This window comes from Canis lupus, chromosome 1 (genome assembly GCF_011100685.1).
Source record: "Canis lupus familiaris isolate Mischka breed German Shepherd chromosome 1, alternate assembly UU_Cfam_GSD_1.0, whole genome shotgun sequence".
NCBI lineage: Eukaryota > Metazoa > Chordata > Mammalia > Carnivora > Canidae > Canis > Canis lupus.
The window spans coordinates 876,411-893,809 of NC_049222.1; the positions used below are offsets into that span (position 1 = coordinate 876,411).

The 17,399-nt window shown below is 54.7% G+C and overlaps 1 protein-coding gene and 1 long non-coding RNA gene across 7 annotated transcripts in view; both read right to left on the reverse strand.

Annotated features, from left to right (window-relative positions):
- The window catches only part of CTDP1 (CTD phosphatase subunit 1), a 59,039-nt gene that overhangs the window by 19,957 nt on the left and 21,683 nt on the right, over window positions 1–17,399 (reverse strand). For 5 of the 6 annotated variants that reach the window (XM_038525720.1, XM_038525717.1, XM_038525719.1 and 2 more), the window contains exons 9-11: window positions 15,729–15,870; window positions 15,004–15,207; window positions 5,610–5,769 (exon numbers count right to left, since the gene is read on the reverse strand). In XM_038525720.1, the coding sequence (XP_038381648.1) occupies window positions 5,610–5,769; window positions 15,004–15,207; window positions 15,729–15,870 (506 nt within the window). The remainder of the gene's footprint in view (window positions 1–5,609; window positions 5,770–15,003; window positions 15,208–15,728; window positions 15,871–17,399) is intronic. The other variant, XM_038525721.1, reaches the window with a different exon arrangement.
- On the reverse strand, window positions 5,797–10,847 carry LOC119870433. The gene is made up of 3 exons (XR_005353263.1): window positions 10,290–10,847; window positions 7,886–8,027; window positions 5,797–6,312 (listed from the first exon to the last, which is right to left on the reverse strand). It is a non-coding gene; the product is annotated as an uncharacterized LOC119870433 (long non-coding RNA).

Here is a 17,399-nt window from a genome sequence, read left to right on the forward strand (position 1 = left end):
CTCTGCTTCACTGTGTGCAGCGCCATGGTGCCATCTGTTCCACGTTTGTTTATGGAGTAAGCCTGAGGCTTGGGTCAGCCCCTGCACAGAATTGGGGTGCTCCCTGAGCTGCTGCACGGTACTGAGGCAGAGAGGCAGAGAAAGGGACCTCCGTCCTCTCTGGGCCGCAGGCTCCTGCCCGCAGAGCCTCCATGTCTTGGGTGCCTGCCCACAGTGGCTACACAGCTTCACGACAGGGGCTGGCCCAGAGCAGAGCTGGCAAGAGACGTCCCCACCTCCGTGAGGCCCAGAACTGGGTGCAGGAGAAGGGCCAGGAAACCCACCACCATGCACATTCTGCCGTCCCTGCCACACCCACACTGACTGAAATTTCAGGGACCTGTCTGCTCGTTGGTTCTTTCTGAAATTCTCTCTCTTTTTTTTTTTTTTTTTTAAGTAAGCTATAGGTCCAACATGGGGTTCGAACTCATGACCCTGAGGTCAAGAGTCATGTGCTCTATGGACTGAGCCAGCCAGGTGCCCCTGCGGCCGTGCTTTTCCCATCCTGAGGGCTTTAGCTGCAGGCTCGGGGAGGCTGTGGGGGGAGCCCCCGGGCGGCACGCAGGTTGGCGCTGCTTTGCTTTTCTCCCAACTGTGATGTTTCCCTGCATATCAACACATGTGAGGCGAACGGCTTGCTGGGTCTCTGGATTACTTACGCTAACACTCCACTTACTGAGTCCAGGCACACACTCTGTTTTTATACAATATTAACCTTTTCACTTTTAGAACAGATTGTTGTCGGCTTTAACATGAAAGGGAGAACCACAGCCCACACATCTCACCACAAAAACTGCTCAGCAGTCTCGGAACAAACACAGTGAGTACTCCACTCTGTGCTTTTCTTGTGTTTTGCCTAAAAAGTAAACACACGTGAATAACCCTGATCCATGAAAACACTGTGGTGTTAACAATAAAACCCACCACCTCTGGGAGGTGACACCTGGTGAAGAATCACACAGGGTCGAAGACTCTATTAACCCTAAGAACCATAATTTGGGCAAAACATTATGAACGTGTTTTGAACAGTAACAAACAACCCTGACCCAGAAGCACGAACTCAAACAGTGCTGCAGCCACACCTGTGCTACCCACTGTCCCCAAAGCTGGGTCCATGGTAGCTTCTGGAATATACTTGCTTTGTCTCAACATCTTGAAGCCAATAGAAAATGTGCCTGTTTTATTCTGAATATAATTGCAAAACAGTGTTTGCTGCCAGATGGGGTAGACCTGCCGTCAGGGCCAGGAGAAGCAGCTCTGCGAAGATGCTCCCAATGCAGGAGTCCTACACTGAATGCAGCACATGGGAGGGTGCACATGGTAGGGTGTGGTACCAGGCTGAAATCAGTCCTGGCGGCTTCCCAGCCCCAGGCGGACCCTTCCAGAGCCAGTACTCTGAATGAGACTGTTCATGTGGATAGACTCTCGGGGCCATGTGGCTCCCTGAGGTGCTCTGGTTAGCTCATACGGGATCACCTGTGAGTCTCCAGACAGCAGCACCCCTGCCTGAGGCCCCACTTCCTCCCAAGAAAGGTATCACCCCAGGGAGGCAGGAAACCAGGGGTGAGCTCACCATGCTTACAGATAGCGCTTACTCATCAGAAACAAACCTATCAATTCAACAGAACTGAAGCGTCCATACAACAAAATAAGGCTTCCCATCTCGCACATGATGGTGGAAATGGAACCTGCTGCCCACGGTGTGAACATATGGGCTGGCGCCCCCATCACTTCTGTCTGAACCATGGCAGATGCTGAGGTCACGGCGCTCACCTGCGTGTGAGCCATGGTACGTGAAGTACAACCATCTGGCACTGACGTGATTAAACAAATAATCACAGCAGACGTGCGTACATAGCAGTCCCTCCCTTATCCGTGGGGCACGTGGCCAAAGCCCTGGGGACGCCTGAACCCTATCCATGTGCATCTGGGGAAAGGTTACCAGTAACTGGTGCTGAAACAGAGCGACCCCAACGACGTGCCATTAACATGTGTGGACATGGCCGCTCTCAGAGCATCGTACCACATCTCACCACGTGGCCCGGCTCCTCCTCCTCCTACAGGGACACGAAGGGGCCAACGATGTGGGCATGTGATTCACTGTCAGGCTGCCACTGACCTTCTGACTGCAAGGGACCTGACCCCAAGGCATGGCTGGCCGCAGTTAGCCAAGCCCGCAGAATGGAGCCATGCACAGGGACTGTGGTGGTGGGCGGGCTCTCTGTCTTGGACCCTAGTTTGGTGGATGTGGATCTGCAATGCCTGGGGCACTAAGACAATAGGCTAAGGCAGGCCACACAGCCCCTAGGGTACCTGTCACCAGTGAGCGGTGCCTCCAGTGACACGAGCTGAGCTGTGTTTAGAGAACCCTGGCAGCTGAACAAAGGAGGGACAGAAATGAAGGGGGGGTGTAGGGTGGGGGCTGTGGGGTGGGGGCTATCTGCTGGGGGCTAGGAGAGGTGTCTGGGCCCAGACAAAGGGCCTCTGACAGACATGCTCTGGACAACCCAGCTGTGGAGTACCTGTCAATGCTGACTGCAGCCGGAGGAGGCAGATTGAAAAATTCCAACTACGGTAGGTATGGAGTGATTGTCCAGGGGCCATGGGGGACCATAAGTCAGAACACGACACAGGGGAGCACAGGGGGGACGGGGGACACGGCACAGGGGAGCACAGGGGGACATCAGAACACAGCAAGGGGAGCACTGGGGGACATCAGGACACAGCACAGGGGAGCACGAGGGAGATGGGGTACACAGCACAGGGGAGCATGGGGGGGGACATCAGGACACGGCACAGAGGAGCACAGAGGGGGACATCAGAACAGCACAGGAGAGCATGGGGGAGTATGGGGGGGACGGAGGACATGGCACAGGGGAGCACGGGGGGATGTCAGGACACAGCACAAGGGAGCACAGGGGAGCATGGGGGGGGGACAGGGGAGCACATGGCATAGGGAAGCATGGGGCAGCATGGGGACCTCCTTAGTAACATAGGTCAGGAGCTCATGTTGCTCCATCCTATTCCCAGGACCCCTCATTACTGTGCTGAAAGAGAGCCCCTGCTGTGTCCCGAATCATGCTGGGTGTCCTGAGGTAGATTTCCAACTCCTAGAACTTAACTGCATTTGAAATAGATGTTTTTGGCAGATCCACCACTGAAGGAGCTCATACAGAAAACATTTTGTTATCCAATTAAATGTTCTTGATAAATCCAACAAATGAATGCAGAAAAGTGGCCCCTTAAGTCTGCAATGTGTACACATCTACAGAATCCAGGACTCTGGAAAAGCAATCCACCCAAATAGCCACCAAGGGACATGAGCCACCAGAAAATGAGCAGTCCGACATGTCACCAGTGCACCATGGCCCCTTTCTATTGCAGCGCGCTCCAGGTTTTGGACACTTCCTGGGATTCTTTTCCAAGGTTCCAAAATTTCCTATGAGCCTCACCCTCCTTTCCTTCTGCTCTGGTGAACGACCTCAGGGTCACCGCCCTGCAGACTGGGGCGCTCTCTGAATGTTGCATGTGGAGCATGATTGTCCTACTCCCTCCTTTTAGGATTCTGCTCCTGGTCCAGAGCTGTGTGAGTGTGGCACACCTTGTGAGACAGCAAAGTGGATGCAAGACTGCGTCACTTCTTCAAGCTCACAGGGCAGGGGCCCCAGACCAGTGTCATAGAGGCTGTGTGTCTGCTCTCCAGCACTCCGCAGGGACGAGAAGCATCTCTTGCCACCTGGACCACGGTGCTCTAACAACCTCTCTGGGCATGTGGGCATGGTCCATGGCATCTTCTGACACCTGGGTGTTCCTCCTGTCAGGACACGCTCTGTCCAGGTCGTCCCCATGTAACCTGACACGAAGCTCCTCTGAGACCACCCACCACTGCTGCGCCTCCAGGTGATCCGCACCTAGCAGCCAAGTGCACAGCACTGCCAGGTGTTACTAAGTTCTTAGGAAGATGGACTGTTTGTCCAGTCTCGGCCACTTGCCGTAGCTCCTGGGGACCCTTTCTGCTCCAAACAGAACTGCAGATGGGAGGGACACCACAATACATGTGTGAGGCCATGCGTGTTTGCGTCCCTGCCTCTCAGCTTCCAATTTTAAACCCTGTAGTCTGTGGCCCACCATGCTTCCCAAGAACCAGGAATCTAGGAGGAGGGGCTGGGGTGGAGGGTTGGCGGCTGCTGCCACTGGCCAGGACACCAGTGTCAGTGGCCTCCCTGGTAGGGCTGACAGGACCCGGACCTCTATTCTTGCACCACTGACAGCACAGCACAGCGCTCGCCAGATCCACAGTCTAAGGCTGCTCTGGCCTTCCATACCTCTTGTGGTCGAGGAGCCAGATGGAAGGCTTGAAGGCTTATTTTTATTCCTCAGAGTGATGAAAAGTTGCATTTAATGCTTTTAGTTCACAGATTCCAAAACCCTCTGACGTGGAACAAGTAACAAAATCAGGGTTGCCACCTGACACACTGGAATGTGTGTCTGCAAGATGGGCAGGAGGGCAGGGAGGCAGGTGCAGGCAGCCCTCCTCCCTGGGCCCTGTGGGGCCAGCCACTTCCTCAGACAGAAAGAAGTAGCCCTGTGGAAATGTTTTTGGAGAAAACATTTTTATGAAACAAAAACCAGCACACATACTTGCGAGATGTTAAAAAAATGGCACAGAAAGGAACCCAAGCCCATCTGCAAACAGGGTTTGACTGTCATAAGGTCAATGCGCATCTTGCTGGTTAAGTTTGTGCTGAGGATAACCACTGACGTTTTCCTGCTGCTGCTGAAAATAGACCGCAACGTGTTCTGCTCTGTATGCGTCCTCCCAGCGGTGGCGGTGGACATGGAGCGTGGTGCTGGAGCAGAAAGCAAGGCCGCCATGGCACCAGCCAGTGCACAGCTTCTGTCCCAGGCAGAGGCTGGCTGGGAGTGCCCAGGAGGTGCCATATTCGCTTGGATGCATGAGGTGGTTTTCTGCACTAACCCCCGGTGAACCAACGGAGAGCCCCACAGGGAGGACCTCTTTGTCAGGGGCGCTGACCTAGGCAGGGCATGAGGGACTTGGGACAGGCTAACATGTGAGCTGCTGTCATCTCTGAAGGTGACTCGGAGACAGACAACAGGCTGACTTACAAAAATATCTGCAGCTCTGTGTGATTTGGTTCTCAAAGAAAATCCAGGGCCTCATTATCCTTATTCTCACCACTAAGCATATGAAGAAACAAAACCCCACTGATGAGCCCTAAAACTATTTAGTGGAGGAGCTAAGATCCTACAGTGGGCTGCCGGCCGTGACTTGGGTGGGCGGCCGTTGAGGGTGTCCCACTGGGCAGCACAGGCCGCCGGCAGCCCTGGCCCCACCCGCCCGAGGCCGGACCCTCGCCAATGACGGAAACGAGGTCTTGGCCGTCGGCCCCACTGGCGAGTCGCGGTTGGGCTTTCCAGCGCTGCCGATGCCCCGACGCATCACTCAAGGCCGCCGCATGTCTTGGTGGAAGCGTCCCTGGGACACCAAGGGCGGTGCGTGAGTACGGTCGCCGCCCTGCCCCCGGCGCGCTGGCGCCCGCGGGCCTCACCTCTTTGTCCATACTCTCTAAGTCCTCCTTACACAGCGTGTACAGCGGCATTGTCTCTGACATGCTGGGCTGTCGCTTCCGTCCACTGGGGCCGGGCTGCTCTCCAGGTCGGCTATCTGGCAGCTCTTGCGCAAGCATCTGCCGCGGCGGCTGAACCACTCTGAAATGAACGTCATAGGTCCCACATGAGGAAAGTCACTTTGATGGACTCCTGACTCTTGGAGCAGGCACACAAACATACACAAACACAGCATTTTAGTTATAGGAGCCACCGTGGTCGACAGCAGCACACGCGCCTGCTCAGAGCAGAGGCTTGGTATCGCCGCAACCTTGCCCCTGGTAGCGAACACCTACCTTCTCCTGCTGGCATAGCACCGCTGCACTGGGTCCCTTAGTTTTATAACCAAGGGCAAAAAGTGAAGCGCTAACGAACAATTTCCTAGAAAGCCGTAAGACTTTTTTAAAGATTTTATTTATGAATATTCTTGAATAACATGAGAGACAGAAAGAGAGACAGAGGGATGCAGAGACACAGGCAGAGGGAGAAGCAGGCCCCATGTAGGGAGCCTGACGTGGGACTCCATCCTGGAACTTCGGGATCACGCCCCGAGCCAAAGGCAGACACTTCACTGCTGAACTACCCGGGCATCCCGAAAGCTGTAAGACTTGTAAAACAAGGCCAACAAACCTTTCTGTCTGTGCTCTGCGGAACCAAGAGAAGGTGCCCAGGGCTGAAGCCAGCCAGCTGTCCGCCGGAGGCAGGGGGTACCTCTCAGGATGGCATGCGCACAGTTCTGGGAAATGGTCAAACATTAACACGACAAACCGGCGAGCGTTATCATAGTGCTCTGCCCTGGGGCCTGTCCCAGGCGGGGCGCCCTCCACGCACATGGCCTCTGCGTCCACCCCGAGCAGCTGTCCCCCGCAGTGGCTTGCTGGGCTCGGAGTCTGCCCCACACCTCTGGCCCCACGGTCGTGGTCGGCCACTAGCACCCTCCCTGAGACATGGATGCTGATGCACGAAAACCTCAGGATTCTGAGAAAACATGGGGGTTTTATGTCCAAACTCCAAAAGTGAAGAGCAGCAGCCGTGCTAGCAGCTGTGTACCCTCTGTCAAAGTGACACCTTCCCTGACATCTGTGAGGGACCAGCACCCTGTGCTCCGCAGGGACACCACTACACCCGCTGACCGGCGGCCCCGATGTGGGAAAACAGCAGGTTCCTGAAGAACAAGGATGTCAGTCTTCCTTCAGAAAAGTGGGCTCAGTTCTAACCACAACCTGAAACGTGCGGACAGGGAACCCCTAGGGGCGGCTTCATCTCACAGAACGCTGCATCAGCCACCATATCGAGGGCCCCTATGTCCCTTCACCAATGACACAGCACACTGGAGGCCACAGAATTTCTTCTTGTTTCCACCAAGGGGCAGAGGCAGCAGCCAGAGCCACAATCGCAGAACAAGCCGCTCTTCTCCTTGACTGCTTGTCCACTTGGCAAACAAGCTATTTCATTAAAGCTGTGTTACTGTGTTAACACATAACAGCTTATTGTTACTGTGAATGGCATGACGGAGGTCCCAGATGGTTCGGCTCCCAGTTCCCGCATTCGGCAGGGGGACTCTGGGGCAGCAAACCCCCAGGGCAAGAGCCCCTGCCCCGACACCAGGCTGCTTGCGCAGCTCCTCCAAACGGGACCATCCCTCCAAGAGGAAGTAAACCACAAAGAGATTCACTGTCTACTCTGAATCCCAAAGTTGACAACCATCCCAGGCAGGCAGGGGGGCCTTGGGGGCTCACTCTGAGACCCAGAGAAACACAGAGGACTGACAGAAGAGGGAGGGCAGGAAGAGGAGTGGGTAACACAGAACACTAACAGGCAGACATGGAGCCCCAAGGGCAGCCTGCTCTCTCCAGTCAGTGCTCTGCTGTAGGCCACCACCACAAGCTATGTCCCCCAGGCAGAGTCCTTGGGAGACCATGGCAGGTGGGGCCCAGACAAGCACCTCACCTGCAGTAATGAGGCCCCGCTACAGGCTGGGAGGTGTGAGTCAGATGTTCACCTTCACCCCGTGGTAACATGGACATCCCTCCCCCACGTCGGCGGTGACCCCGGGGGGCAGCCGGAGCCCCCACGGCCTGGCAGCAGCAGTGACACCCATACAGGTGCCAACGGAGGCTGAGTGTAGACGTGGACATCTCCCCGTGCGCGAATGGGCCACGGTGTGTCCACCTCAGAGAAGCCCAGCACCCGGTGGGAATAAGGCCCCGACTCTCACCATGTGATGTGAAGACGTCGGGCTTCAATGGAAAATCACGCGTCCTACCGAAAACCAGGAAGGCCCCCGGCTAAATGAGAAGGGCGGTGGGGAATGGCCACTCTGGGATCCAACGCGATGGTGAAGCATGCCTACACAAGGACTGCAAGCACATGTGACATAGGTAAGAAAACCCAGTGAAAAAGCAGAAGCTATTGGGGATCCCTGGGTGGCTTGGCAGTTTAGTACCTGCCTTCTGCCCGGGGCATGATCCTGGGGTCCCAGGATCAAGTCCTGCATTGGGCTCCCTGCATTGGAGCCTGCTTCTCCCTCTGCCTATGTCTCTGTCTCTCTCATGAACGAATAAATAAAATCTTAAAAAAAAAAAAAAAAAAAAAAGGAAGAAGAAGAAGAAGAAACAGAAGCTACGAAGAGCCAAGCAGAAGCTTCAGAACGGAAAACATTTTCATAGCCTCAATTTGAAAAAAACAGGTGGGATGGGCTCAACTTCATAATGGAGAGGACAGAGAACGTGGGGCGTGACAAGAATTGCTCCACCTGAACAACGGGGAAAAGGGAGACTGGAAAGGGAAGAAGAACGTGCTTTCTGAACACATGAGAGGACAGGATTCGATATTTGCGTCCCCGATCCCAGGAGGAGAAACAGGAAAAGTCCTCACAGAACTAGGGCTACAAATGTCCTAAATGTGGTGAAAGACATTCAACTTTCTGATTCAAAATGTTGGGTGAAACCAAAAATGATATACCCCCAAACCCACGCTAGGACACGTCATCAAGTTTATTCTTCAAGACAAGGACAAAAGCCTTGAAAACTGTGAGAAAAAGGTTCCTTGACCTACAAGAGAAGTAAAATTTCAGTGACAGGCCAAAGAGGAAACACCAACTGATATCACTACAGATAAAGCATCTGAGAAATTTAATACCCAGTCAGGATACAAACTTCCCAAAAATCAGGAAGAGGGGGAAACTCCTCCAACTTGGTAAAGAGCATCAAGAGAAAACCTAGAGCCAACATCCTATTGAAAGTGAAAAATGCAATGTTTTCACCTTAAAATCAAGAAAAGACAAAAATGTTTTTAGATCAAGGGAACAGACGGGAACCCAGAACTGACCCGCACAGATGTACGTACCCGTGACACCTGACTCGGGCACCGAAGTGATGGACCGAGATGCCTTTTCAGCAAACAGGGTGGGGCAGAACCCACCTCCAACCCAAAACTCTCACACCTTGTGTGAAAACTCAGAATGGATCATGGCCTTAAATATAAAATGTAAAAGCTATGAAGCTTTTAGAACAAGACATGAGAGGAAACCGCTAGGATCTAGGAGCACACAAAGACTTCAGACTTGACGCCAAATGCGTATTCAACGAAACTGCTAAGCAGAACCTAATTCATCAAAATCAAACACTTTTGCTTTGCCCAACTCTGTAATGATGATGGAAAGCTATAGAATAAGAAAGTACCTTCCAGCCACACGATCCACAAAGAAACAGCACCTACATAAAAAACGTCAAACTCCACCAAACATCCAGCTTGGAAACGGCAGAGATACGCAAGACACTTCGCTGCGGGGGTGCAGAGAAAGGGGGTCTGTTACAAAATCAGGCCCACACCCTGCATACAGTGGTCCCACCACTGGGCACTGGACTGCACAAGTGCACGCAGCGGCAGGCCTATGTCTGTGTTGGCCCATGGCAGGCCACACCCAGGTGTCCTCTGGGGGTTCCCCTGGCACAACGCTGCTCGGCCGTGGGAGGTGGAACTGCAGACAGAGGGCCAGCAGTGGGCTGAGTGGCGGCCACGGACTACAAAAGCCTGTGAGCAGGGCACTGACCGAAGGCCAGGAGGGGCCAGGAGGGGGTGATTCTGTGTCCCCGAACCCCTGGTGGGGAGGCTGGCCTGCAGGTCTGCACACTGCTATGGCCCAGCAACCTGGGGGAAGGGCACACGGGATCTCTCTCCGACTGCTCACATCTGCCTGCAACCTCAAAATAGAACTCGTAATTAAAAAAACGCACAAACATTCACAGCTAATGGCATATAGTAACCATGAGGTAAAGAATCAGAATCCTGAACTCTGTCCTTGCGGGGAAGCAAGCTCAGGCTGACAGTGTGGTGAGTTCCTGTGCCTCCCCGGGGTCCTGGATGCTCCACTGCCCACCCCCGGACCAGGACCAGGACCAGGACCAGGACCATCCTGAGGTCACTGCATGGTGAAGCCCGAGGTTTGGGCCTGGTCCTGTCCCTCCCAGCTTTACCCCCCAAGTGGGTGAGGTGTGTGGTTCCCCTCTCTTCCTTCTCTCACAGAGAAGTGCCCTCGTGCAAGCACCGGGACAGCCCCCAGGGAGCCAGCACCCCCGCCCAGAACGAGAAACACCAAAGTCAGAAAGACAGACACTCACGGTTCTCTGGGCCTCTTAAGTCAGACAAGCACACGAAGGGCATCAGTGCTCTCTGCCCCAGGCACCCTGTCACAATGGGGCCTACCCAGGGTTCCGGGGTCAGAATGGGGCTGTGCCAGCACCGCCAGGCTCTACTTACTGCAGCCCTCGGCATGCAGGAGCAGGGGGACCAGAGCCTCAAGGGGCAGCTGGCACAGACCTTGCAGCCTGCGGTTCCCAGGACATACCAGTGTGGACACCTCACATCTGTGAGGGCTGATGGTGCAAACAGAGGTGGCCTGGAGGTGCCTGGGTGGCGGCATGTGGACAGGTGGATTAGGGACACGGGTGCAGGGTACAACATGAAATCAAATAAATAGGAGCTCTCACTCCAAACAGAAAGGGGGCCCTTACTCTGCCGCAATGATGAATTGCAGGGGGTCTTTCCGCCTATTCAGGCACCCATAAGAGTGTGCCCCAGGCCCTGTCCTCTTTTCTCTCAGTCCTGGACTGCTGCGGGGACAGGGGCCGCCCCTTTTGCATACATGGGTCATTTCTTTCGCTAGTTTTAGAACAGAGAGTTTCCTACACACAAGTCAGGAAGGAGATGACGCCTACCATCACAGTGGCGGGTTATTTGGAATGAGCCTCAGATGGCCCTGACGGGATAACCACTAGCCTGAGTTCATCGACGGTGCTAACATCCTCTGTATGCCTATGCAGCCTGGCAACAAGTCAATGAGTATTTTGGTGGAAATCATACTTCTAAGCTCACAACAAACAAACAAACAAACAAACAAACAAACAACAAAAATTGCATCAGAGCCACCTCCAAATAAACTACCATGCAAGTGTGTGATTTCCTCCAAAAAGACGGAGCTGAAAAGCTTGTTATTCTGTTTTCTCAAGCCGCCGTGCCACTATTCACAATAATCATACACATTTCTGAGCAAAGAGGTGGTAATCTGCTGTGAGTGTTCTATGTAAGGGCAGCACTCAGCTGTGTTCCAGGGAGCCTACCACTGCAAGTGTTTCCAGACTACTTCTCCCCTCCGCACTGTACAAACTCCTGACCTACTGCCACTTACTCCAGGCAAGCCTGGAGCATCTTTGAACCCAAGTTCTAAACATTCCAGATGTTTGTTCTTTATGCTTAAGAGAATTAACTCAAAGATTGGTGATCTAACTTTCAGTAGTAAAAAAAAGCAGAGCCTCAAAAGCAGGAATCGCTCACATAAACGTCTGCACAGCACTGATTTTGTGATGGCTTTCGGTGACATAAGGTGACTGTAAGCTGACTTTAGTGCTCTGAGCATGCTGGGGTTTTAACGCACAGCTTCACGCACAGAGAGAATCCGAACCACATGATGGTCACGACAGCAGCACAGAGCCTCACAGAGGAGGATCTAGTCCCCGTGACGGAAGCCCATGTCATAAACCGCAGCACCGCTTCCCTCTCAGGCTGTCTGGGCCATGAGCATGGCACGGTGGCCTTGGGTGGGCTGCCAACTCTAGTCGATGAGCACAGACATGAGGGAGGGCTGTCTGCCCCACGATGACTTACGGAGGATGGCTGGGCCATCAGACCCAGTACCTGAGTCAGAAGCCCCAGATTCACTGCAGCCCCTGACCCCTGTCCCACAGTCCATGGTCCCCCTAAACCTGACCTGGGGCCACCATCCATCCACCCAGGGTACAGGGACAGCATAGCACCCCTTGCTACCCTTCATGGCTCGGCTGCCTTGGCTGAGCCTGGCCTTGGGGACCCCCACATAGAGGGTCACAGCGCTGTCCATGTGAGACGACAAGAAACCAGGGGACCCTCCTTGGGATGCTCCCCTCACCCCAACTGTATAAACACTTCTCCACAAGAACCATGAAGTGAGGAAGGAGGTCACCACAGCGCCCCTCAAGCCAGGGGTCCAGATGTCCACCTCCCGCCCACAACAGCACCTCTTCCCAGCATCCCACGAGCGTCTTGTACAAGCAGGAGCCACGACTCAGGAGGAACCGGGCAGCATCCCTGCAGGCCACCAGGGCTCCCACCAGCCCATCCCCAGGCAGTGTCATCCCCCGGCAGTGTCATCCCCCGTCAGTGTCACAGAGGCTCCGCCCAGGACACCACCAATGGAGCCGAGCTTGCCTAGGCTCAGCATAGGACAAGCTGCACAAACCAGCTCTTCCAGCAGGAGGGACACGTGGCCCACTTCACCAGCACCACGGGAACGGCAAGCCATACTCCCAGCCTCTGCCTGGCTCAGCACCTCATCTCTGCGCACCCTGGCCTGAACCGTCTGTAGCTACAAGGGCTTTCTCAAGCAGCTGTCCCCGTGCACCTGCCAGCACCTGAGAAGTCAACTCTCACCTGGCCTGCGGTGACCCTCTTCCCTCTTGTCGCCATCACCCCCTCCACCTCCTCCATGGCTCACATCCTGCCAGGGGACCCAGACACTGCCCACCTTCCCGTGCACGCACGCCGTCCACATGGCACCTGCTGCTGCCTCTTAATGTTCACCTCTGTCCACGGCCTGAGAGGTCTCAACAGCCTACTCTTTCTTACTCAGGTGATTGTGCCCTCTTCAAAGGTCATAACCCTGCTGTACTTCTAGCAATTAAAACAACCTATCATCCTTCTGCTACGTGTAAATACATTTGGGATATAAACTTGGCTTGTATCACATAGTAGCATCTAATACCTAAAAGTATTGTAATTGTGCTTTGTTAACATCAGCATTAATATTACCAGTTAATAACATAAAATGTATATTCTCACGCTATATGTACAAAACAGGTTTTCTCTCTCTTTTTTTTTAATTCTTTAGTTGTTTTTAGGTCATCTCTGCACTCAACATCAAGATCAAATTCATAATCTGAGATCGAGTTGCATGTTCTACTGAGCCAGTTAGATGCCCCTTCTCCTTGTTTTTTTAAAAACCTAACTACCATGCGCTCACCTAGTTTTCTACTATCCAGCCTGTATCACAGGTTATGGGACCTGAGGATCTGTTTCTGTTTTGGAGAAATTCCAGAGATGAAGTACCCACATTGATCTGCCCCCGCCCTGGGACTGCGTACTGGTCCCAGCTCCTCCTCATTTCTGTTTCCAGACTGCACGGTTTTTTTTTTTTTAAAAGATTTTATTTATTTATTCATGATAGAGAGAGAGAGAGAGACAGGCAGAGACACAGGCAAAGGAAGAAGAAGCAGACTCCATGCAGGGAGCCCGATGTGGGACTCGATCCCAGGTCTCCAGGATCATGCCCCGGGCTGAAGGCTGCACTAAACCACTGAGCCAACCGGGCTGCCCGTCTGCACATTTTCTACTGTCTTCCAGTTAATCTTAGATTGGGATTTTTCAGTTCTGGAACATGCTTCTGTTGAGGCTACAAGCCTCTGCTGAAACCCTCTACCTCTCCCCCATTTGCCTGTCCCACATCATTGAGCAGTTACTCGAAAGGCCCTGCCCACTTCTCTGGGACTCTGTCCCAAGCCCCAGCCTGGCTTCACTCCACCCAAGCCGAGCCTAGGAGAACGAGTCCAATAAAAGGTGTGCCATGTGCCACAGCCACACTTCAGGGGTGCGCTCTGAGGGGCATAGGTTAAGGGGGTAGGCAAACATCTACACTCAAGCAGACTGAGTGCCCATGTCCTGTGCCTGACGGTCAGCACTGAGGTCACTGCCTAGGAGCGGTCTGCCAGCTGTTCTGGCCTCCCCGTTCCTGCCCAGCTCTCTCCCCCGGAGCATCTGTTCACATCTGCCTCTATCTGGATAGCATCCCAGGTGCTGGGTTGGGGCGAGGCTCCCCTCATGCTGCCCTGGCCACCAAGAGCCCAGAGAAGCCAGCTGTCCATCCCCAACAGCTCCAGGGCTATAGGTTCCTCACACTGCCGTGGCAGCCTCCGGCGAATTGGTGCCAGATACCTGTGTAACAGCCCCTGACACATACTTTGTCAGAACCACCTCTACAACCTCCATTAATTGTGACCTTGCCTCCACTTGGGCCCAGTGCCCACCCAGACCTCATGGGAGTGGCTCCCTTGGCCTGCTGCCTCCATTGACCTGGTCCAACACCTCACTCCCCAGAGCCTGGAGATGCGCATGTCCCTGTGGGTCCCTGGGGCAGCACTTTGCCACCCTGCCCATCCACGGGCTCCCTTTAAACACAGTGTGCTCAGAACTGGGGTAAGCTCACCATCTTACACAACATTTCAGCAATAAAAATGAACATTCATAACATAGAGAACGTGTCCTGTAATAAACGTCTACACGTCTTCAGAGTAAGAGGGTAGAAGGCAGGACTGACCCAGCGAGGGCTCTCTCTCTCTCATGTTCCTGTTTCCAAGCAGCCACTGCCAGGCCCTCCCTCAGTCTGATCTGGGCCAGAAGTGGACGGGGTGCCAGGAGTGGCCCAGCTGGCTCCTCCTCTTCCTGGGGTGTGTGTGCACCCATCTACACACCAAGTGCCTCCTCAGAGACAGCAATGGGGAAGTATGAGCACGTGAGCATGCCTGGCACATGCAGAACATCTCTCAGGCTGGAGCCCAGCCCTACCTGTTCCAGTGTTGGGGACCAAGACAGCACAGAATGTGCAAGAGGCCCGACACCTAAGTGGGTAAGGCCAGCCCCAACTTCATGTCCCGCCATCATAGCCTCTGGTCTGCTCTCAGTGACCATGGCAGCGTGAAGCGCTCGTGGGCACCCCTCTGCTGCATGACAACTCGCAGGCGCATGTACCTGAAGGAGGAGTGCTCCGTGTGCACCGCCAGGGAGCCAGGGGGCCCAGGGCCCACAGCACCTTTCCGGATGAGCTTGCCCGTATTGGCGTCATAGATGCGAACTTCCGGCCCTGGTTGGGTCCTGGGGTGGACGGGCGTCGGGTGGAACAAGGCAGTGGGAAGTGCACCCTGCCTGTCAGGAAAGGCTGCTGGGCCGTCTTCTCTGTGGGACCAGAACAAGAGCTGTGAGAAAGTGTGGAACAGGCTCAGGCCCAGCTGAAGGGCTGCAGATCAAGAGAGCAGACTGCTGCATGCCCATCCTGGAACCTCAGCCCGAGTCTGCGATCACTGCCTCTCTGCTTCGGAATCTTAACCCTGAATACAAGGTCCAAACTCTGATAACAGGAAGAGTTTTCTGAAGCTGTTCCCGAAAAAACAGGCAGCTCTCCCCGCAAACACACAGAGCGGGCCTTTCCCATAGCTCCACCTTGACCTCTTAGGCTCTGAGCACCCCTCGCTCTGGTCACTGTCTCCCGGCCACCAGCACCCCACAAAGCCTCAACATCGTTCCTGATGCTGCTCTAGGCCAGGAAGGAAATGCAGGCAAGCCAAGCCTTGCTGCTAAGCCCATTTGGCATAACTGGGAAAAAAAGCAACTGAGATGGGGGTGACAACGTTTTGGGACAGTCTGGGGGTGGGAGTAGCCATGGTAATGGGAAGGCAGGTAGCAGGCGAGGTGCTCACCTCTGCGCTCGGCCATAGTCGTCCCTGAGAGGGAAGAGCTGCTCCTCCACCCTGTCCCAGCGCTCCAGGCAGCTCCATAGCCAGTCGGGGTTGACCACATGCAGCTGCCCACACTCCTGGGCCTGGCGCACCTTCTCTGTGCCTGCAGAGAAATGACCTCCATCACTCCAGCCTGGGCCACAGGCATGTGGCAGCTGTGAACTGTTGAGTCGGGCTCTGAACCCTGCCTGAAACTGGAGACTTCATGGTGTCATGGGGCGGGGGGGGGGGGGGGGGGGGGGCGGGGTCGAGATCTGATGGAAGGCCACGGGGAGGGCAGGGATCTGACAACCACAGCACACCAACCAGCAGTCGCCCGTCCATTTCTGTGGGCAATTCCCATGGCCTGTGCCCTGCAAACAACTGCTTGGGACGTCTTCCCCATGACTACATGCTCAGCATGTGCAAAGGCTCCGTCACTGCTGTGGGCTCAGAATGCTGCACAGGTGCCTCTCCCGGTGCATCCTGTCTTGGTTTCTCTGCTGGATGCTCAGGGCCCCACCTAGCCCCATCTGCCAAGGTCACCTGGTTACCACACTGTTACAGCCAGCTGACTCCTGAAAGGACGGTGGCCACAGTGGAGCCCAGGCAGGAGGCACCCTCAGGCTGGGCTATAAGCAGGCCGAGCAGAGGATGGGAGTGAGGCCTGGGTGTGCCCCTGGTGTGCACATGTCTATGTCCTTGGAAAGACTCTTTAACAGCTGGTGAGGACCCCTGTCCCACCTACTGCAAGTGTAGACTGCACTGTGCTGTGAGCAGGGGGGCAAAGGTCAGGCCAGCTACTGGCACTGTCAGTGGTGGGACTGGGCAGAGGGGAGGACAAGGGGCTGGGCACCCAGGCCGGGGTCCGAAGCCACAGGTAGAGGGGTGAGCCTGGCCACTCCTTCCCTGTGCCCCAGGCTCAGCACATGTGGAATTGCCTGAGTGTTGCCACAAGCTTGCATCTGTCTTCCAGTGAGAGTCTGCCCACATTTCACACCAACATGAAGCTTCTATTTGTTCCTTTATGCAAAAGGCACGTGGGACGTGATACACGTGGGATCAGGGTGAGGAGGCAGTGTCCTGGAAGGCCTGGCTCGGCAGGTGCATGCCTGGGAGGAGAAGGGCCGGGAGCAGCCAGGGACGGGCTGTGTCTAGGAAACACCGCACCACTGCTTGTGAGGACCACTTAAAAACAGTAATTGCTTAGTTTTTTGTTTTCCTAGCAATACTGTCTTAAGTGTTTGTTCCCGATCTGCCAGTTCCTAGGGGGCTGTTTTCTTGGCTGAAATTCCAAGATTTCGGGGGGGGGAGGGGCTTTCCTGCAATGACTTCAGTCTTACTTTCATAGCTTCAACCATTTAGGACGTATCTGGTTCCAGCTGGAACCTTCATGCTCAGCCCCCAAGTCAGAGGCTCAGCTGACAACCTCCTGGGTATCTGGGCTCCAACACGAACTCCCCACCCTGCTCTGCACCCAACCATGTGCACCTCCGACTCCAGGCGGAGGAGACTGACGACACAGAGCACACGGCAGCAGCACACCAACAAACCCAAAGGTGCCGCGCCCATGCTGAGTGATGCCCATGGACAGCACCCGCCCAGCACTTGCCCACACAGACCCCCACACAGGCAGACACAGAAGTCACAACG